Source organism: Podarcis melisellensis, assembly GCF_964234715.1.
Source record: "Podarcis melisellensis genome assembly, chromosome: 1".
Taxonomy (NCBI): Eukaryota; Metazoa; Chordata; class Lepidosauria; order Squamata; family Lacertidae; genus Podarcis; species Podarcis melisellensis.
This window is the reverse complement of record NC_138528.1, coordinates 16,823,528-16,846,615: the sequence shown is the minus strand read 5'-3', so window position 1 is coordinate 16,846,615 and position 23,088 is coordinate 16,823,528. Positions and strand designations below refer to the sequence as shown.

The 23,088-nt window shown below is 44.3% G+C and overlaps 1 protein-coding gene across 2 annotated transcripts; it reads right to left on the bottom strand.

Moving 5' to 3' along the window:
* Positions 1-172: 172 nt before the first annotated feature.
* Positions 173-22,671, bottom strand: DEGS2 (delta 4-desaturase, sphingolipid 2). 2 transcript variants are annotated; one of them, XR_014169291.1, is made up of 4 exons: positions 22,542-22,671; positions 7,701-8,443; positions 1,479-1,895; positions 173-1,107 (listed from the first exon to the last, which is right to left on the bottom strand). XR_014169291.1 is itself a non-coding variant. In XM_081914825.1 (3 exons), the coding sequence occupies exons 1-3, from the start codon at positions 22,621-22,623 to the stop codon at positions 1,749-1,751; spliced, it is 972 nt and encodes a 323-aa protein (XP_081770951.1). In that variant the 5' UTR covers positions 22,624-22,671; the 3' UTR covers positions 173-1,748. The 2 variants fall into 2 exon arrangements, 1 of the variants encoding a protein (XP_081770951.1); XM_081914825.1 differs by having other exon boundaries at positions 173-1,895.
* Positions 22,672-23,088: the final 417 nt, after the last annotated feature.

Below are 23,088 nucleotides of genomic sequence, written 5' to 3'. Positions count from 1 at the left end.
CCCTGGTGGTCCTAGAAAAACGGGGTGTGGTAAGAAGTACAATTGTTTACACTTTGATGTTGCGATGGCCCAAACTGACCATGCAAGGAACTTCACTAACCCTTCTGCCTCCCATCACCTAAGCAAAGTACCATCAAATTCATCACAAGCTCAAACTGGAAGATCCGCATATATACCGTGTGGTCTCTGAAACCACCCTCACCTGCACTTTCTGTAAAAACAGCCCTATGCACCACTCAGGGCCTTGTTGGTGGTGTCACCTCCGGGGGCTTCCCAGCTGGCAATAACCGGTGAGGGGCCTTTTCAGTGGTAGTTCCCCATTTGTGGAATGTTTCCCAAACTTGGGCCTCCAACTGTTTGTGGACTACAACTCCCATCGTCGCTAGTTGGCAGGACCAGTGGTCACAGATGATGGGAACTGTAGTCCAAAAAGAGCTAGAGTTTGGGAAACCCTGATCTAGTCCAACCCTCTGCAATGAAGGACTCTTTTGCCCAGCATGGGGCTCAAACCCACAACCCTGAGATTAAGAGCCTTATGCTCTACTGAGCTGTCCCTGCTTGATAATCACAATGATCCCCAGGACTGCTGGAGTCTTTGTTATCCAGGGGAACGATCATATGATGCATGTTTGTAGGGTGGAATTAATAATTATTTCCCCCTAATGCAGGCATCTTCAATCTTTTCCCATATATTTGCATGGTGGTAGCACTCCCTGTTGCAACCCACCTTGGATCAGACTGTGACCCACTAGTGAGTCCTGGTTCTGCCACTGTTGTCCTTGGACATGCTCCCCTAATTCTCCAGTCCTTTCCGGAGGGGCAGGCAGAGAACATGAGGTCTCTGAAGAGAAACATTTTGATCCTGATATTCTAGCATCTTCAGGGGCTGGCAGAAGAGCGGGAGACTTCTCAGCTGGACGGCTACTCTTGTGTGTCTGTCCAGATGTCTCCCTGTTTGTTGTGAGAAGGAAGGTGTCTCACCTCTCCATTGAAACAACCCTGGAATATAGATGTTGAGCTCACAGATCCCACTGTACCTAACCATGTCTGATGAGCAATGTAGTTCAAAGCATCAGGAAACCAGGGTGAGCCAGGCTGTCAAACAGCCTAAGGTAAAGGTAAAGGGTCCCCTGAACATTAGGTCCAGTCGTCGCCAACTCTGGGGTTGCGGCGCTCATCTCGCTTTATAGGCTGAGGGAGCCGGGGTACAGCTTCCGGGTCATGTGGCCAGCATGACTAAGCCGCTTCTGTCAAACCAGACCAGCGCACGGAAACGCCGTTTACCTTCCCGCCAGAGTGGTACCTATTTATCTACTTGCACTTTGACGTGCTTTCAAACTGCTAGGTTGGCAGGAGCAGGGACTGAGCAACGGGAGCTCACCCCGTCACGGGGATTCGAACCATCAACCTTCTGATCAGCAAGTCCTAGGCTCTGTGGTTCAACCCACAGCACCACCTGCGTCCCTATGTCAAACAGCCTAGAAGATAATAAAAGAAAAAGGTCTGTTGGTTTTTTTAAAACTATATTATACATTTTCAGGTGCTTCCCACTGGCTTCATTGTAATATTTCTTCATATCGAAGTTACAAAAACTCCTTGGGTGTCAGAAATATAACATCAGCTCTTATGTAGATACCGGGTAAGCTCTGTTCAGAGAACAGACTCATTTATGTTTGTTTGGATAGGGGAAGTATACAGGGTGCAAAGGTCCATTAAGCTTATAAAGGGGGAAAGGGCAGAGTCCGCAGCTATCGAGATTCTGATGCCAGCTTGCATATTCTCTTCACCCTTGAATAAGGACCGATGGAGTCATCAAAAATGAAGTCCCAGAGAACTCGAACCCAAGACTGGTGCTGAGGCAGGGTGTCATAATATTCTGCTGCTATCTTCTTTACCTGCAAGAGCAAAAGGAAATTTTTACCCACTGTTCTTTTATCTGTGAAACAAATATGTTAGAATGCATTTGGACATGAGGTTACTAATGCTGCTTTAAAGTGGCAGTACCTGCTGTGTTATGAAACTCTGGCCTTTGACCAAGAGCACCGTGTCACCCTAAATTTCATTCACGCCAGTGAGTGTGGTGTGACACAACAGCTGACACTTGTGGATGTGTTGTCACCCTTTATGCACATGAACACTTCTGTTCTCCCATGATTTACCCATTGAAACGGCAGGAAAGAACTGCATTCCAAAAAACGCCCCACCCTTGAATTTTGACACATGCAAAGCGAGCACAAAACTCCTGTGTTTTTCTGAATTAGCAGGCTTGCAAGGTGGGTCCCCCCCCCCCCGGAAGCAGTTAATGTGGAAATGTGTGCTAAATTTCTGCAGTGGCTTTTACATGGCATGACAGGTGATATAAAAATGTTAAAATTGCCGTGTAAGAAAACGTCCAGAAAACGGAATAGAGTGCTGTCTGAATCCAGGCTAAAAGAATTTATGCCAAAAGTAAACCCAATGAACAAATGAAAGCGACCCAGATTACTTTTGAGAGCGAAGAGATTTTTCATGGTTCATACACCTTGGAATTCAAATCCCATTGCAGTCGTTCGAGGGGAGAAGGAAAGAGGGAAGGAAAAAGTCCTGTTGGATCCCTCATCCTTTGGCCTCGAGGAGCTAGCAGGGCTCTGAATGTGGCAGAGCAAGAATCTCCCTCATGCCATGGCAGCATTGCAACCTAACCTGAGCATTCATTTGACAGAACCGGGGCAGATGATTTAGATGATTAATTCTATTTTCTAGACTGGGAATAGCCAGCTGGCAGCTTGAAGGCCTGTTGGGTGGCAGAAACCCTACCAGTTTTAAGATGGGCTAAGAAAAAATAAAATGCTTTTTTTAAAAAGCTCTATTGTTTCTGTCTTTCCCAGTCCCAGCACAGATTTTTGACCTTCACTTGACAGCTTCCAAGTTAAAATGTAAGCCAAAGTTGCAGGAATCTGTGACTGTCCAGGTAGGACATAATGCAGCTTGCTGGATTAGTACTGTGTTTTCTTGCCGATCCGGAACGTGGGTGGCGCTGTGGGTTAAACCACAGAGCCTAGGACTTGCTGATCAGAAGGTCGGCAGTTTGAATCCCCGCAACGGGGTGAGCTCCTGTTGCTCGGTCCCTGCTTCTGCCAACCTAGCAGTTCGAAAGCAAGTCAAAGTGCAAGTAGATAAATATGTACTGCTCTGGCGGGAAGGTAAACGGCGTTTCCGTGCGCTGCTCTGGTTCGGCAGAAGCGGCTTAGTCTTGCTGGCGACATGACCCGGAAGCTGTATGCCGGCTCCCTCGGCCAATAAAGCAAGATGAGCACTGCAACCCCAGAGTCGGTCAGGACTGGACCTAATGGTCAGAGGTCCCTTTCCCTTCTTGCCGATCCAGACCTAGGACAGCCTGCCCCAGACTACAACTTCCATCAGTCCCATCTGCCATGGGCCTTGTCTTCCACACTCCCCCCGCCTTGTCCCATGCTTCATAGCAATGGAGCAAACATCTGCAGGAAGCCCAGTTGTTCACTCCAGCTCAGTGCTAAGCCATGGGTTTTCCTGGAGGAAAGCAGCAGGGCAAACTGAAGTGTGCCTGAGCCCATGGCAGGTGAGTCAGAGAGGATGGGAGTTCTAGGCCAAAACATCTGGTGGGCGCCAGGTTGAGAAAGGCTGCCCCACGTCTAACCGCAGTTGGGAGCAGTTGCACACCGCCCGCCAGCCCCATGGCTAATTCTGTGAGCAAGCAGACAGAAAGTGGGGAGAACAGATCAGAAAGTCCCAGGTTTGATCCCCGGCTTCTCCAGGTAGGTGGTGGGAGAGTTCCCTGCCTGGAAACCTGGATAGCTGCTGCCAGTCAGTGTAGATAGCACTGGACAGACTAAAGCAAGCTCCCTGTTGCAGGCAGGTCCATGAGTCAGTCTAGCAATGTCTGCTGCCATCGGATTGGAACATCCCTTAGCAGAAGAAGCGTGCCTCCAAATAGAAGACGCAGTGGATGGTCACATACGCTCCTAGATGCTTTCTGCATAAGCTTCCATGTACTTTGATGCAATCCTAGAAATTTGGGGAACCTAAGGCGGTCTCCAGCTCCCGTCAGCCCTGGCCAGTGTTACCACGGATGGGGGAGGATGAGGGGAGGTCCGCAGGTGCCCCATTCTGCACTGCTACACAAGTGTCAGTTTGATTCAGGATCCGTTCCAGTTTTGGATGGTTGGTTAGGAGTGAAATTAGGAGGAATGAATAGCGCAGAAACAGGGAGGGGGGTGTTTTATAGCAGGAAAGGTGTAGAGAACTCAAACTGGCTAGTGGGCTGGATCTTCCTTCCTGCCAAGTCCCTCACCTTGTGGGCCAACTTTGAAAGCTGGATAAGTCCCATCTACCTGCTCATCACCTGACACCGGGCGATAACTTCAAAGGAGAGAGCTCTGGGGCTGGCTTTCTGCATCCATCAGAGGACTGGCACAGAGAGCCTTCCCTTCTGAAGTCCATTGGTAAGACATTTGAAAACTATGGAGCGTCACAGAGGGAAAACCATGTACAACAATAACAAGAAGCTCCCTTTCCTTTTGTCACCTTAACAGTCAATGATATACATTTGCCACCCAATTACTGCATTTCATAAAATCACAGAATTGTAGAGCTGGAAGGGACCACAAGGGTCGACTAGTCCAGGCCCTGCAAAGCAGGAATCTTTGCCCAATGTTGGGGTCAAAACCACAACCCTGAGGTTAAGAGTGTCATGCTCTATCAACGGAGCTATCTCAGTGCCCCATCAGGAACAAGCAGGAAGCAGACCATGCCAAGGAAACAGTGATACGGCTATTACTGGCTTCGAACGGGTTATAAAGCTTGTTCTGGAACTCTGCAATTAAGAAAAATCACTGGGCTGGCAGAATTCGACTTGTCTATCTACATTTGTGTGCAGCAACTGTCATTGCACAAGCCAGTTGGGTTTGTCACTGCGGAAAGGCACTCATTTAATAAGTTACTTATTTGTCCCCAGGGCAATAACCTGCCTGAAAGTATGACAAGCCCTATTGTATTGCTTGGGGGGGGTGGGGGGGAGCCGATCGCACCACATTCCACAAAGTAGCTGATAAGACTGGGCTCTGTTGGGAATATGTGCGCATGAAAAGGGAAGGGGCCAGCTTCTGAGCTAAAGAATTGAACGCACGACTGCAGTTTATATACCTGGATTTGTGTCTTTTTAAACAGACATCGGGGCGGGGGTGTGCGTGTCAACTGGGACCATGGCACATGGGGAAGACAGGTTACTTTTTTTATTTTAAAAAATTATTTCCTCCTGTATCGCGGTCCCAATGAAAATCCCCTTTCCCAAAGCAGTTTTTCTTGCAGATATTAGCTTTTGGGTCTAGGGAACCTAATGCAAGCCACAGAACTCCCTGCATGCCACAGAACTGGGTGTGTGCGTGTGTATGTCCAACTAAGTTAAGAATCAAAATCAGTCGTGCTCACATATTTGCATGAAGTCTATTTAATGAGTTGAACAAACGTTGGGTCGGTAGCCCTTTTTTAACAAAAGCCAGCTACCTAAAAAAAACCCCACCTTGCTGTGCTTATGGTCACACTAAGGTCTGTGTTTGTTTTTCCTTTTCCTTTTCCCCTCCTCAACTGCTATTTAAACAGACGCAGAAACAAAATGGAACACTGCTACACAGACATACAAGAAGTATGAGCATGCATTTGGCCTATCATCCACCTTGACCCTTAGTCTGTTACAGCAAAAAAAGCAAAAACAAAAGGGAGTCTAGAGATGTATTGTGCCTTCTGAGGACTGCAACACACCTTTGTAAAAGTGTTGCTCAACCACGTTTTCTTTCCCAGCCTATACTTTTTATCCACTTTCTCCACAACATGCAAAATCTTATAAACCTCCATCATGCTTTTTCCCTAAACACTGCAACCTTTCTCCTTAGGGGAGTTGCCCTTTTCTGGACCCTGATGATAAATGACACTTAACTGGTTACACACTGTTGTTGTTTTGCTGTGCTTTTATTTCATGAACGTTTGCTTATATATACTACTAAACTTAATAAAAAAAAGATCTGGGAAAAAGCAGCACATGGTGTCTTGAGGTTGCATCTATTTGCCAGTACAGTGGTACCTCGGGTTACAGACGCTTCAGGTTACAGACGCTTCAGGTTACAGACTCTGCTAACCCAGAAATAGTACCTCAGGTTAAGAACTTTGCTTCAGGATGTGAACAGAAATTATGCAGCGGCGGCAGCGGGAGGCCCCATTAGCTAAAGTGGTACCTCAGGTTAAGAACAGTTTCAGGTTAAGAACGGACCTCCAGAACAAATTAAGTTCTTAATCCGAGGTACCACTGTACAGTTGTACCTCTGGTTGTGAACGGGATCTGTTCCGGAGGCCCATTCGCAACATGAAAAGAACGCAACCCGCAGCAGCGCGTCTGCGCACGCGCAGGTCGCGATTCACCGCTTCTGCGCATGCACGTGACATCATTTTGTGCCTCTGCACATGCGCAAGCGGCAAAACCCAGAAGTAACCCTTTCCGGTATTTCTGGGTCGCCACAGGACGTAACCTAAAAGAACATAACATAAAGAGGACGTAAAATGAGGTATGACTGTAGTAACATAAAGGTAAAGGTAAAGGGAGCCCTGACCATTAGGTCCAGTTACGAACAACTCTGGGCTCATCTCGCTCTATAGGCCGAGGGAACCGGCGTTTGTCCGTAGACAGTTTCCGGGTCATGTGGCCAGCAAGACTAAGCTGCTTCTGGTGAACCAGAGCAGTGCACGGAAACGCCGTTTACCTTCCTGCCAGAGCAGTACCTATTTATCTACTTGCACTTTTTGCCGTGCTTTTGAACTGCTAGGTTGGCAGGAGCTGGGACTGAGCAATGGGAGCTCACCCCGTCATGGGGATTTGAACTGCCAATCGGCAAGTCCTAGGCCTATAATTCTCCTCACTGCCCTCAGATTCCTATGAAAGCATCTTTCCTAAGGCCTAGAAGGTATTATTTTCATCTAGAGTAGTGTTTCCCAAACTTAGTTCTCCAGATGGTTTTGGACTACAATTGCCCTGTATCGGGAAGTTTTTGATGTTTGAGGTTTTGCTATGTTTTTATATGTGCTGTAAGCCGCCCAAAGTGGCTGCTATCATCATCATCCCACCATCTCTGACCAATCGTTTTGCTAGCTAGGGAAGATGGGGGTTGTACTGTAGTCCAAAAACAGCTGGAGACCCAAGTTTGGGAAACACTGATCTAGAGTATCTTTGGTGCTTGGGGTTAAGCCAGCTACAGAATAGTGTCTGGCTAGCAATCTGCATTCACTTACTTTATGCTGTATATTTAAATACCATTATTCCCACTGCATCCCCCCGAGCAGTGGTGACATTAAGGTGCAGGTATGAGCAGGGAGGCTCTCAAACACAACAACGCTGGCTTATCGCATTTTGAAGTTAATGCATGCTACTGTCTAAATAGATGCCTTCCTACCAGGTCGTTAAGTCCGGAGTCTAAAATTACCTAACCGCACCACCTCTAATTTCAGGATTCAGGAGCCTTTCATAAGCTGCATATGTAAACTAGCTTCACAACCTTTGGCTCGTCCAGATGTTGCTGAACCACAACTCCCATCATCCCTTGCCACTGCCATGCTTGCTTGGGGCCGAAGGGTGTTGTATTTCAGCAACACCCAGAGAGCCAAACCTGTTTGCAAGGGTCAAAAACTCTAGAGCTTACCATTGGCAGCTTAGATCCAGGAACGCTGGGGAAATCATGGTGCTCCATATGATAGCCCACGTTAAAGGTGATCCAGTTGAGGGGTCCGTAGTAGGAATACGTTTCATAACCTTTCAGGAACATATAGTGTTCTGCTATGAAGTGCCCCGAAAAAGGGTGCAAGCCCATGCAAAGCAACGTCCCTGATATTAAATAAACAACAGGCTTCAAACCCCACAGGTAGTAGATGATCAAGTCGACAGAGAACTGGGCCAAAGCGTTAAGTATTTCCATCTCGGTAATTGTTTTGGGGTTGATGTAGAGCGGTCTCAAGGCATAGAAAAGGGGCTGGAAGACAAGCCAGATCATCTTCCGAAAGGGAGTGCAGAAGAACCAGCCCTCAAAGTCTGTGGGGATATCCACATCCAACGAGTCTCCGCCAAGGTATCGGTGGTGGTCTATGTGGTACTTCTTGAAGGAGGCCGAGTAGGGGAGTCCAATGGGCAAGTTGGCAAAGATGGCAAACCACCGGTTCCACTTGATTTGCTTGTTGCCAAAGACCACGTTGTGGGAGATGTCGTGGATGGCCAGGGTCATGGAGTGGTTGATGCAGCCCCCAAAAGCATAGGCCCAGAAGAAGATCCACTTCCAGGATAGGTCTCTCACAAGGTAGCAGGCCAGAAGCTGGGTGAACACCATCCCCGTCACTATCCATTTCAAGTAGGGATCTGGCCCCATGAGAGACTTGATGGCTGGGTACTTCGCTGAGGAGGAAAAGAAACATTAGGACAAATGTAGCCCAAACTGCCTGGCATCCAATCGTGGAATTGTGGTGCCAACTAGACAAATCCCTCTGCCCCTAATATCCATCAGGCTACCTACCCGACATAAACCAGGCCTCCACGAAGGTCTGGCCCACCCATTAGGCAAGGTGAGGCGACTGCCTCAGGCGGTAGGATCCACAGAGGCAGCAGATCTGGCCTCCAAGGAATACATTGCCCGCTGCTGCCACCACGGTGGCAGCAATGGCTGTGGCGTATTCCTTGGAGGCTGGACTTCTTGTCTCCCCGGCAAACACCCCACCACCCTCCATTCTGCCAGTACAGCATCCTCACAGTGAATAGGAGCTGCTGGTCTCCTCCCACCCATAGGGAAGAAATGGTGGGGGCTGCCCTGCCTGGTATGGTTCAGAACAGGCCTCTTTCTCCCCAAGCTTCTGGTGAATGGTGGCTAAGCAATGTTTTCTTTTTTTAAAAATAGCTTTTATTTTGCTTGAACAGGTACATATAAATATAAACAACCAAAAATTACAAAGGAAAATTCCTTAATAGTAATGGAAAAAAACTACAAAAACTACAAAAAATATCGAAGTACATGACACAGAACATAAGCAACTATGGGAAATATAAAAGAAAAGGAAAGAAAAGGAAAGGAAAAAAGAAAAAGAAAAAAAAGGAAGATGAGCCAAAGCAGGAAAGCTCATCAATTGTACACTTCCGTCAAGCTCACAACAGATCGTTATTCTTATCGATTAACTCTATCTGCATTCCAAAGGAATCCCTCATCTTGGTATCAGGGAGCATTTCTCTATGCGGTATCATTCTAAACATAGCCAGATCTTTCTTGCTGAGCCCTTGTCCCCGAAATAATTATTTAAACATTCCTATTCTTCTTTCACCAACTTCTTAGGTTTATCTCTTACTGCATCTGTCAGCTTTGCGAGCTGCAAGTACTCACACAATTTGACTACCCATTCCTCTTTAGTGGGTATATTTTTATCTTTCCAGTGTTTTGCCACTATAACCCTTGCTGCTGACGTTGCATACATAAATAGCCTAGTTTTGTTTTTGGGAATATTATCTGAAACCATTCCTAGTAAAAATTCTTCTGGTTTCTTGCTAAATGTAGTTTTTATCAATCTCTTTCTCTCTTCATAAATCATATTCCAAAATCTTTGTATCTCTAGACAGGACCACCACATATGGTAGTGTGTTCCTATCTGTTCCTTACATCGCCAGCACTTGTTATTGTTTGATTTATTTATTTTTGCAAGTTTTACAGGGGTCAGGTACCACCTATAGTACATTTTCATAAGATTTTCCCTTATAAGGAAACAAGCCGTGAATTTTATATTTTTAGTCCATAATTCGTTCCAAATATTGGGTTTGATCGTATGTCCCAGGTCCCTCTCCCATTTTACTGTAATTTCTTTTATATCTTCCTCCTTTCTTTGCCAATTCTAAAGTAGTTTGTACATTTTAGAAAGTGTCTTTTGATTATTATATAAAATATCCTTCTCCAGATAGGATTTTTTTTTGTCAAATCCTTTGGTTCTTTTATCCTTTTCAAGGGCAGCTTTTAATTGATAATACTCCAGCCAGGTTATTCCCTTCTGTTTCAATTTACTTAGGTCCTTTATTTTCGGATCACTACTTGTTTCCTCTACTAAATCCTTATATGTTAGCCAATCACTGTTCATATTCATCCTGTGAACTGACATAGATTCCATTGGTGACAGCCACCATGGTGTTTTGGTTACTACTGATTTTTTACTCCTCTCCCATACTTCATATAATGCCCTTCTCACAATATGATTTAAAAATCCTTTGTGGGATTTAACCTTGTCATAGCCTATGTAGCCATGCCACCCGTACACAATATCCTATCCCTCCAGATCTAGGACTTCCGTGTTTTTAATTAATATCCAGTCTTTAATCCATGTCCAGCACACTGCCTCAAAGTACAGTTTAAGGTCAGGGACCGCAAAGCCTCCTTTTTCCTTCAACTCTGTTAGTAGCTTAAATTTTATGCGTGGTTTTTCCCTTTGCCAAATAAACTTGGCAAGGTCTTTCTGCCAATCCTTAAAACACTTTACGCCTCTAATTATAGGTATTGTTTGGAACATAAAAATCATATTTGGCAATACCATCATTTTAACTATGGATATTCTCCCCTACAGGGACAAATTCAATTTTCCCCAAGTCTCTAATTCTTTTTTTATTTCCTTCCACTTCTTCTCATAATTGTCCTTATATAGGTTTATAGTCTTATTGGTGACCCAAATCCCCAAATAATTTACCTTATTGGCTACCTTTAAACCTGTTGTATTTTCCAGTTCCTCTTGTTCCAACTTACGTAAATTTTTCATTAATAATTTGGATTTTCCTTTATTCAGTTTGAACCCCGAGACCTTTCCAAATTCTTCCAATTGTGCAAGCGTTTTTTGGATACTTTCCACTGGATTTTCAGTGGTTACAATTACATCATCGGCAAAGGCTTTAATTTTGTAGTATCGAGTTCCTAGGTTAATTCCTCTTATATTTTTATCCTTTCTTATTGCTATTAAAAGTGGTTCCAAGGTGGCAATAAAAAGAAGTGGGGTGAGAGGGCACCCCTGTCTTGTCCCCCTTTCGATGCTGAACTCTTCAGTGATCTCGTTATTTATTAGCAATTTTGCTTTTTGGTTATCATATATCGCCCTAATTCCATTAATTATTTTCTCCCCTATGTCCAGACCTTTGAAAGTTTCCAATAGGAAATTCCATGATACTCTATCAAAAGCTTTTTCTGCATCAAACAATAACATGGCCATCTTTTTACTTGGTTTCATTTCCACATATTCCAACAGATCAATTATTATTCTTGTATCGTCTTTTATATGTCTATCCGGTAAGAAGCCCGCCTGGTCTCTGCTGATTATTTTCTTTAGGGTCTTTTTTAATCTATTAGCCATCACCCCAGCATAGATTTTATAGTCTGTGTTCAACAGGGAGATTGGTCTATAATTTTTCATGTCTGTCAACTCCACTCCCTGTTTCGGGATTAGAGTGATCAGTGCTTCTTTCCATGATTGTGGTATATCTTTCCCTCCCAGTATATTATTCATTATTCTTTGTAATGTAGGGAGGATTACTTCTTCCAGGTTCTTATAGTACATTAATGTGATTCCGTCAAGACCTGGCGATTTGCCACTCTTCATTTTTTTTATTACTTGTGCTATTTCATCTATTTCTATATTGGAGTTTAGGGCCTCAACTTCTTTTTCAATTCTTGGTAATTTATTTTGTTGTAAATACTCTTCCATTTTATTAACCTCTAAATGCTCTTGTTTATACAAATCTTTATAAAAGTTTAGGAATTTTATTTTTATTTGTACTGGGTCTGTTATTTCCTCCCCTTGGTCCAAAATTTTATTTATAACTTTTCTTGTTTGCTTTTCCTTTATCATCCATGCTAACAACTTACCGGGCTTATTGGCGGACTCAAAATACCTTTGTTTTGCCCATTTAATTTTATTTTCTACTTCCTTATTTAATATAATAGAGATATGGGATTGCAATATCTTTATTTTTTGTAATATTTAATGACTTTTTGGATTTTTGATCAACTTTTTTCCATTAATTCTTATCTGTTTAGTTAGCTCTTGGATATTATTGTCTTTAATCTTCTTCAGCCTTGCCATTTGTTGTATTCCAAGACCCCTCGTGTACGCTTTACTTGCGTCCCAAACTACATTTATATCTGTATTTTGTTTCCCATTTATCTCGAAAAATTCCGCTAACTTGATTTTTGCTTGCGTCACCCATTGGTCGTCTCTCCATATGGAGTAAGCAATGTTTTCAAACAGACAAGTGAATAGATGTTGACAGGATGGGATGAGAATGGGAGAATCCAGCATCTCCTTTCCAGCTCCCCATCCCTTTGCAGCTCCCTGCATGGAAGGGGGACTGGTAGAAGAAGAGTCCTGCAAGAATTAGAGACAGATGTGCAGCACAGTGGTGGGAATCAGAAAAATTGTTGCCTGGACTCCCTCTAGTGGCATCCAATAATAGAGCAGTGGAGGAGAAAATCCCACATAGCCAAGAGGTCTCTGCACATTTCATTCTCGGCATCAAGCTAGCCCTTCTATTTTTTCAACAAGCCTCCCTCTAGCTGTTTTTCCTGTCTCTTTGGCTGCCAGGACTGAAATGACACCATTCTATTCAACTGCTGCCCCATCATGTTCAGACCCTCCAAATGCCCCTATTTTCCAGGGACATCTCTGATTTAGAGAAGCCGTCCCAGTTTCTGATTTGACCCCAGAATGTCCCACTTTTCCTTAGGATGTCCCTGTTTTCATCAGAGAAATATTGGAGGGTGTGGAGTTATCTGACTCCAAAGCCATCTGAAAGGAAGTTTTTTTTTAATGTTTAATGTTTTATTATGTTTTTACATGTTTAATGTTTTATTATGTTTTTACACGGACAACCCAGTAAGATGTGTGGGGTATAAATAGCAAAATAATCATTACAGAATGGGACGTCCTTATTGTCATCGGAGAAATGTTGGAGGGTATGCAAGTTACTATTAGTGCTGCTTTCCCTGGTCTAGACCTTCTCAAAGGGTATATTGGCACCCAGAATGCAGTCCCAGCATTAAAAAAACCAAACACACATTTGTGGATTCTGAGTTACTGAAGTGAAACCTGAATTGCAGGCTAGCTACACTTGCTGCAAATAAAATAATGGCCTACTTTGTCATAAGGCAGGTTCTTGTGTCCCATGGAGGTTCTGTACAGCCAGCATGTTTTTATCTGCTATAATCACCTGAGGTCCTTCTCTGTGTGCCCCATCCATGGGAGGACAAGAGGGTGGGAACACGAAAAGGGGCCTTTTCAGTGATGGTTCCCTGCTTGCAGAACACTCTCCCCAGGAAAACTGCTTGGTGCCATTGTTGCTTGCCTTCAGCTGCCAGGCAAAAACAAACCTATTTAGTCAGGTTTTGGGTTTCTAATTGAGAGGGTAATGGGACTTTGTGGTGTTCAATTGGAGTAAAGGTAAAGGTAAAGGGACCCCTGACCATTAGGTCCAGTCGTGACCGACTCTGGGGTTGCGGTGCTCATCTCGCTTTATTGGCCGAGGGAGCCAGCGTACAGCTTCTGGGTCATGTGGCCAGCATGTCTAAGCCGCTTCTGGCGAACCAGAGCAGTGCACGGAAACGCCGTTTACCTTCCCGCCGGAGTGGTACCTATTTATCTACTTGCACTTTGGCGTGCTTTCGAACTGCTAGGTTGGCAGGAGCAGGAACCAAGCAACGGGAGCTCACCCCGTCACAGGGAATCGAACCGCCAACATACTGATTGGCAAGTCCTAGGCTCTGTGGTTTAACCCACAGTGCCACCCGCGTCCCTTCAATTGGGGTAGGTAGGACTTATTTACTTTAGATATGCTTCCAGAGGAGTATTTTAGTTTTTGCTCATTGTTGTTTTTTATACCTGATTTTAATGTCTTTGTTAGTTCCATTTTCAATGTATACGCTTCTTTGAAGGTAAAAACGTGACTAATAATTAACAGCAACAAGATACGGAGTTTTAGCAGTGTGGCCTGCATGAGGGGTGGGGGGTGAGTGGGAGAAATTGAAATCGCATGAGGACTGAAAAGCAGATCCCATCATCGCCATGTGAACCTCGTTTACCATTTTGAATGGTGAACGCACACACTGCTGAACTGAATGTGAGTTTGTGCATCGTGCCCCAACCTCATTTTCCCTTTTTTAAAGAGCTGGATGAGTCAGTAAATCAGTTGCCATCCTTTCCCAGAAATCAAAAGCTGTATTGTTGCCAGCAACAATTTACACAGCCTCCATTCTGGGTCTAAACAGCACCCAGTGCAAAAAATAGTATTGTCTGTTTCACTAATATTATTCACAAGTTGCCTCAAGGTACTTGTGTAGCACAATTAACAAGCCTACATATATGATACTATACCATGCCATGCCATGCCATATCTTTCTTGTCATTGTCCCATACAGAACAATGAAATGGAAAAATCTACATAAAACACTCAAAACCCCCTAAAAACTCTGAAACCCATTTTAAAAATACAATATACTCCTATAGAGACTCCTTATACTGCGTTTAAAATGAATTAATTATAATAATTAATGCTAATTAATGATATGATAATATTAATGATATTAATTAATATTAATATGCTAATTAATGATAATATTAAATGTGATGATGATAATAATAATCCATTGTGGCCATATACTTGTTGCATCAAAGACATGCCTCTTGAGAAAAAGGTGATAGGGAAAATTCCTTTGATCGTCATTTGTTTTTAAAAAAGAAATGATTATTATTTCATTGCATTCCCTGTCATTTGAGTTGGCTTTACTTATCTCTCTTTACTTTGCTTGCTCACATGAGCCAATTACTCTTCAGGTGAGGCTTGCAAGCCTGGGACAAAAGGAAAGGGGCAGAGTACCTGCAATAAATGTCTGATTCTTTCTTTTCCGTTCTTGCCTTTTGGCTCGTTGTGATTATAAAAGCATCCAAGTGTTAGTGCAGAGTGTGGCCACTGATCCTTCTGTTGAAATTGAGCAACCAGTGTCCGAGAGGCCGTGCCATTAAACCTAACAAAATTAGTTGCTTCACATCCTCTGACCACTGATGCTGCATTTTTGCACACACAATTCAAATGGTAGTGAAATCTTTAGTCAAATGGAGTCCCTTAAGAGAACAGGTGAGGGACCTTTGGGGCTCGGCTCTGCCCACAATGATAGCAGGAGATCAATGGGGCCTGACAGCACCACACCCAAGCAGGGCTTGCTTGCACAGAACCCTTTTGTGGTGCTTTAAAGTGGAAAATCTGCTTTGCCTTACACAGGTGGGGCACCTGTGGGGAGCCTGGGGGAAGTGGCCATGCAGGCTAAATTTGAACATTCAGTTTGGCTGGAGGTTTCCCATCCCTGCTTAAGAGAATAGTAGTTGGTTTTAATTATTCTTATTTCGAATGGTTTAAATCCTTCTTTTTGTAAGAAGCTTTGAGGTTGGTGTTGTTGTTTACAATGAAACCTTATATAAATTTACTCAAATCAAAGAGCCAAACTGATTATTAATAACAATTTATCTGACACATTCGAAATTTCAAAGGGTACAAGACAAGGCTGCCCCCTGTCTCCGCTTCTTTTCATAATGGTGTTGGAAGTAATTGCAAATAAGATAAGGAAAACATCTGAGATGCGAGGAATTAGAATTGGGGTAAAAGAATTCAAACTGAAAGCATACGCTGATGACCTGGTAATATCAGTCGAGGACCCGATACAGAGTATTGACAAAGTTCTGCTACTTCTAGAGGAATTTGGGAAAGTAGCAGGCTTCAAGTTAAATAAAACTAAAACTAAAATGATGCTTAAGAATATGGGAGAAGATCTAAGGAGGCAGCTAGAACTCCAATCGGGAATCAAAGAAGCAAAAAAGATAAAATATCTAGGAGTGTGGCTAACGATGAAAAATATAAACTTAATGGCTGATAACTATACAAACACCTGGAAGGAAATCCAAAAAGAACTAGATACTTGGAATAGGATAAAACTCTCCTGGTCAGGCAGAATGGCTGCAATCAAGATGTGTATACTACCAAAACTTTTATTTTTATTCCAAAATGTCCCAGTGATTAGAGGAAGTGCAATATTTAAAAATTGGCAAAAAAATTCTCTCTAAATTTATATGGCAAGGTAAAAGACCGAGAATTAGATTTAAACTGTTAACGGACAGAAAAGACAGAGGAGGATTCTCGGTCCCAAATCTGAGATTGTATTATGAAGCCTCGTGCCTTTGTTGGCTTAGAGAATGGGTCACTTTAAAAAACACAGATCTGCTAGGCTTAGAAGGCTTCGATCTAAGATTTGGTTGGCATGCTTATCTCTGGCAGAATAAGGAAAAGGTGCATAAAGGCTTCTCAAACCACATCATCAGAGGAACACTGTTAGAAGCGTAGGGAAAAAATTAAAAACTACTGGAAAAGAATACCCCCTGGTGGCTATCCCCTATTGACATATTAACTACTAAAAAAAAAAACATGGAAGGTGAGAGATTGACCTATGAAGACCTCCTTAAAAAATCGGAAAGAGGATGGAAAATTAGATCTTACGAAGAGTTAAAAAGCAAATTAACAGGTTGGCTGCAGTATCATCAAATTAATGCCTTATGGAAGGAAGATAAAAAGATTGGAATGAATGAGAAAAAATCTAAGTTCCAGGTAGAGATAATAGAAAGTAAAACTAAACTGCTATCTAAAATGTATAATCAGCTATTAGATTGGGACACCAAGGACGAAGAGGTTAAAGAGGTTATGGTAAAATGGGCAATAGACATTGGCTATAATTTGGATTTTGAAAAATGGACGAAGTTGTGGACTAAAGGAATGAAATTTACAGCCTGTACTGCCCTCAGAGAAAATATGGAAAAGATGATGTATCGTTGGTACATCACCCCTGTGAAATTGCAAAAAATGTATAAGACTGGCGACAAAAGGTGTTGGAAGTGTAAATCTAAAGAGGGAAGCTTCTACCACATGTGGTGGAAATGTGAAGAAGTTAAAAAAAATTGGGATTCCATCTTCAACGAACTAAAGAAAATACTTAAATACACCTTTGTCAAAAAGCCCGAAGCCTTCCTTCTGGGAATGATCGGAGAGGAGATTAAGAAAGAAGATTATATAATGTTTCAATATGCAACTGTAGCTGCCAGGATTCTGTTAGCACAAAATTGGAAAACCCCAAATACCCCGACCGTTAAAGATTGGCAAATTAAATTATTTTAGTATATGGATTTGGCAAAAATGACGCAGAACATTAGACAGCAAAAAGGTACAAAGTTTATTGACGATTGGTCTAAATTCATAACATATATGGAAACAAATTCTAGAGATATAAAAATCACAGTAGGTTTAATATAACCCTTGCGATGTGTTTACGTTAAAAAATGAAAAACTGCAGAATGGATTTAATATTCACATAACCCAAAACCGAGATGGAGGGAAGTCAATCGTTATTTATTGTTAATTAATGTTTGTTTTTTGGTTGGTTTAGGTGTTTTGTTTTGGTTGATGTTTTCTTTTTGTGTGTGTGTATGTGTTGGCTATTTTTCTTTTTCTCTCTTTGTTGTTGTTTGGTTATAGAAAATGAATAAAAAAAGAAGAGGAGAAACCTTATATAAATTCAAATAAATAAATAAAATGCCAAGTTTTCCAAGCCTTGATTTACAAAGGACATGCATCAGCCTGATTCTGGTTTTTTTGTTTGTTCCTGACATTTCTGGTTCCCTTCCCCTCCCCATTTTTATTTTTTATTTTGACAAAGTAATAATCATAAATAAGTAAGAATAAAAATGTGCACTCCACCACCGAGACCATTCCATTGCAACAATCCAACCTCCCGAAATTTCAACAGCTCTTGCAAAGGTTTGACGTTGACCCCTTTACGTTGTAACAGTTCAAATTCCTTCCATATCTCCTCAAAATCATTTCTCTTGTGTATTCCCTCTCTTACCTCAACGGCACAGAAATAACTGAGTTAAAGCTGACTGAAAGTCCAAAGGTAGCATTATTGTCAATTTACAACGGGGTGGAAGGTTTGCAAGCTATGAAGAACATGCTCACATATTTTATTGACAGCTGCATGAATTATGATCGCTAGGAAGTGGAAAGGGCAAGCAGAATATAAAATGGAAGAATGGTATAAAGAGGTGTGGGATATAGGCTTTTAATGCTAAATTAACATGAGCCTGATTCTGTTTTGGTAAATGACGCGGAACATATTTTTTTAAAGACCGGCTCTTCAGAAATGTCTGGCATGTCTAAAATACAGTGGTACCTCGGGTTACATATGCTTCAGGTTATAGACACCTCAGGTTACAGACTCCGCTAACCCAGAAATACTGCTCAGGTTAAGAACTTTGCTTCAGGATGAGAACAGAAATTGTGCTTTGGCAGTGCGGCAGCAGCAGGAGGCCCCATTAGCTAAAGTGGTGCTTCAGGTTAAGAACAGTTTCAGGTTAAGTACGGATCTCTGGAACGAATTAAGTACTTAACCCGAGGTACCACTGTATCTGTGTGCACTGCCCTCCCCCTTTTCTCCCACCTCCCCCTACCCCCAATCGCTTAATGCCTATGATAGCAACGTCTCACACCCAAAGCAGCTGACCTACAGGAAGGACTCTGTGAACTGAAAACAGAGACGTTATATGTAGCTTTGTTATCCATGAAATTCTTTCAATAAAAACATTTTTTATAATAATCATAAAAATATATCTGTAGATATGTGCATGCGCACATACATGCACGTGCATCTCTGCAGTGTGAAGTGGTCCTGTTTAGCCTTCCAGCCAGCCATGCCCTACTCCAGGATACTCCATTAGATTCCTCCACCCACCTGGTTTTCCATTTTCCCCATCCAGGCAATCGTCAGTCAGTCTTCCTTGGCCACTGAAAATGGCCAATACTCATTAGGCTGTTTGGAGTGTGCATTTCATTTCCAGCTGCCATCTGCCTGTATCTAAGAGAATGAGGGAGGTGCATTGATCTGACATGCACCAGAAGCAGGGGTGACCCCCCCAAACCAGCTTGATGTAGTTTTTAGCACTTCCAAATGACCACTGCCGGGTGACATTTGATTGCAGGGGAGTTCATGATGTAAAGTCCACCTGGGAGAAAACCACGCTTAAGGCTCCTAATGTCAGCACTGCCTGGGCTCAGAGATATGTGCTAGCAGTTGTTGAGCCCAGCCTGTCTACTCTGACTGGCAGCACCTCTCCAAGCCCTCACAGACAGGACGGATCTAGGAACTAATAGCTGGGGAAACACCAAGATTTACAGAGTTTAAGAGGGAAATGCTAAGAGGGATGCCCCCAAAACAGCCCAATGAGGACAGTGAGCTTGGAATGCTAACTGCAGGTGGGACATGGAAATGGAATAGAGCATCTTGGAACTGAGTATGGCTGGCAGACTGGAACTCGGAACATTCTGATGGGTGCAGCCTTAAAGGACTCATTCCTCATTTTTTTGTTTTTGTATGTTGATTTGAGTTTTCTTTCCTGGGGGAAAGCGACCAATAAATATAATAAGGTAAAGATAAAGGGACCCCTGACCATTAGGTCCAGTCCTGACCGACTCTGGGGTTGCGATGCTTTACCTTGCTTTATTGGCTGACAGAGCCGGCATGCAGCTTCCAGGTCATGTGGCCTGTTATGTAGTGTAGTTTCACCCTGGGCCAACAGGGGGATACTGTATATAGTTTTCACTCAGGTCTGTAGATAGTTTTCACTCAGGTCCGCGGCAGTTATTTTAGGCGGGAACTCTGGGCTGTGGTTGTTACAATGTTGACAGCCGGCTGCCTATAAAAGCAGGCCGGCTGAGCTGTTTGCAGTCAGTTCTATTCCAGCTTACAAAATAAAGAGCTACTTGAAGGAATCGCTGTGCTGGCTGCTATGTCAACCCACAACTTAATACTGGCGACGAGGATGGGATAGATGGACATCAGAGCACAGCCAGATGCGGCCAGCCTCTGAACTGAGCTGAATCACAGAGCAAAATCACTGAGCGAAATCACTGGGCAGAACCAATTCAGAGCTGACTGTTCTGGCTAGAGCACTGTGTTCCATCCATCGCCCTTCACGCCGGCATCGGAATCATGGCTTCACTTGTGCCTCTACTGCCGTTTGCGCCAGCCTCTGAATCATGGGACTCCTACCTCGCTCGGTTCGACTGCTACCTCCAAGCCAACGAGCTGACAGCAGTATCAAAGGATCGGAAGCGGGGCCTATTCCTCAGCCTCTGTGGGCCTGAGGTGTTTGAGACGGCCCGAGCATTGGTTGCGCCTGAAGCAGTCCAGGCAACACCATGGGACACGATCCAAGAGAAGCTCCACAACCACTACGCACCAAAGCCGTCCAAGATTGCTGCCCGCCATGCGTTCTACCACCGGAACCAGGCAGAGGGGGAGTCAATCAAAAACTACACTACATAACATGGCCAGCATGACTAAGCCGCTTCTGGCGAACCAGAGCAGCACACGGAAACGCCATGTACCTTCCCAATGGAGCGGTACCTATTTATCTACTTGCACTTTGATGTGCTTTCGAACTGCTAGGTGGGCAGGAGCAGGGACTGAGCTACGGGAGCTCACCCCGTCAGGGGGATTCGAACCTCTGACCTTCTGATCGGCAAGTCCTATGCTCTGTGGTTTAACCCACAGCGCCACCAGTGTCCCAATAAATATAATAAGCAATAATAATTGCTCATTATTTAAATTTCACCAGCAGGGACACAGTCCATTACATAGGAGCCAACTTCTGGGGCTGTGCTGAGTCATGTATTTGCTTATGTAGGGTGGAAGTGACCTGGGTCCCCTGAATTTTTTATTCAAGTTGGCACCCCTGATCCTGTACGTGGCAACTGAGAAGTACGCCTCACTGAGTCCAGTGGGCCTTACTCCCATGTAAGGATTGCAGTGCAATGTGAATTAGGATGATATCTTTAAATCACCGAGGGCTGGTTTGAACCCAAGTCAACCCATTTCTAAAACTAGTCCCCTAGATATGGATCACTGTACCATAAACATGCAAAAAAGAGTTGAAAATGCAAAACTGGCCCTCGGGTTAGGACACAGCAGAATAAAATGACCCCTGCCCGGGGGGGGGACGGACGACGGATAACAAAGTGTGTTTTGCATAGTGTACCATGTTGCAATTACCCATGTCATGTTATGGGAATTGATAAAGGAAGGAAGGAAGGAAAGTATGGCAGAGGTTGGGCAATTTTTCACTGCACCCACAGGCTATAAGAAAGAAAAAAAGCTACATCTATTTAGCTATGGGTGTGGCTGGGCAGGACTTTGAATAGCTACAGAACCTGACCTGAAGACTAAAGAAATCAGGTGCAGTGATCAGATTAGGTCTGTGGAGAGAGCTGGGGAGCTCTGAAGCAGTCCCGGCCTCCCATGATAATCTGACTCATCAGCCAACTGAACTGTGTACAGGGTTCTACTCTGACCTCCCTGGAGGAGGAAAGGTATGGGACTCATAGACACACAGACACACATGCACACATATACATATGTGCTCACAACAAGAACAAGAACAAATAAACGCCTCCATTCTTATTTCACAAGGAAAGTGTCTCTGAATGTTACCAGAACTATCTCTCAGTAATTGGAGAAGTGGTTTCAGAGGCAACATTTTGTGCTTTCCAGGAACATTTTCAAAAAGGAGCGCTGGCTGTCAGAAACTGGATGGGGAGACTATGGGGAAATAGGGGGTGAGGGGATGCACCCCAACCTGGGAATTTCCTTCCTTCCTTAGCTTTACATGACAAGCAAGAATTATCCAGGTGAGTTCCCCCCCCCGCCCGCCCATTGCGTACAAATGCATGAAGAGAAAAGGCTTCACCCGTGGGATTTCTGCTTGTCACACAGCAGCCCCTTTCCAGGGGGAAAGTTTGCAACCTGAAGCGTGGCAGAGAGGGGGGAGAGAGAGAGAGACAGTTCGCTATGCCGTGTATTTCTGGATCTATAAGGAAATGCGAGAAAAAGAAGCGGAGAAGACGATGCAAACTGGACATGACAGGAAACGCTGCCTGCCTAAGGCGCCGTCGGAGCCAGGATTTGCCCCCATCAAAGCCCTCCTTTCCGCGCCAGGACCCTGGAACTGTTCGGAAAGCAACAGCAACCCGCAAGCATGTGCAGAGTTCATTATCTTCACACACAGCCAGCCCTCCGAGCAACACACATGGGTGTCGCCAGGATTTATGTGGGGTGGTGGTGGGCAGAACCGACGTATCTGAGAAGAGGTTGTTATGTATTTTTATTTATCTACTTTATTTGGAGGGGGCAGCTGCCCCCCTGTCCCCGGCCACCCCCTACCCACCCTCCCCTGGGATTAAAAGGCAAAGCGATTTTGACAGAGGGCCTGATCCTGGCGGAGAATTAACCCCTAACGCCGTCTGTTTTTAGGAGGAAAGAGGTCTGGAGCAAGAAAAACAGAGGGTGGTGGGAAAACGAGGCGGGCAGGGACCTCCCAGGGGGATCCCGAGGATGGCTCACCTAAGATCTCTTTCCTGCGCTGCGTGTGGGGCTGCTCCGTGTAAACCCACTCGAAATCCTCGCGGGTAACCCTGTTGCCCATAGCTGCTGCCGCTGCCGCCGCTGCACCTGCCTGCTCGACGGCCAAGCGCGGGGGCTTTTATCTCCTCGGTCCACCTGAGGGGCGGGGCCAAGTGGCGGCTCCGTCCCCTTCGCCAACTCGCCTGCCTCGTGGTGATGCGGGATAGAAGCGGCCGCGGACTGGAGCGCGCTCGCTGCGCATCAGGCGCGCCACGAGGAGGAAGCTTGTGCGCCACAAGCGGATTTGGGAAGCCTTAAAAATAATAATAATAATAATAAAGGCTTTCCCACGATTTTCAGCTGGGAATGTGCTGCCAGAGGCGAGCTGGTATGCAATCTGCGGGCTTCCTGTAGCGCGCGCCTCCCTGAACTAGTTCCAACCTTTATTGCAAGCTTGATGGGATTTGCGCACTGCGCGCGCATGGATAGGATGGATGGATTGATTTTCGGTTATATTTGTCCTGCTTTGAAGCATTTGCTTTTTGCA

Coding starts and splice junctions, on each gene's coding strand:
- DEGS2 (XM_081914825.1), bottom strand. CDS start 22,623: ATGGGCAACAGGGTTACCCGCGAGGATTTCGAGTGGGTTTACACGGAG. Junction 8,444..22,541: donor GCGCAGGAAAGAGATCTTAG/GTGAGCCATCCT, acceptor TTTCCTCCTCAG/CGAAGTACCCAGCCATCAAG. Junction 1,896..7,700: donor CTGGATCTAAGCTGCCAATG/GTAAGCTCTAGA, acceptor TTGCTCTTGCAG/GTAAAGAAGATAGCAGCAGA.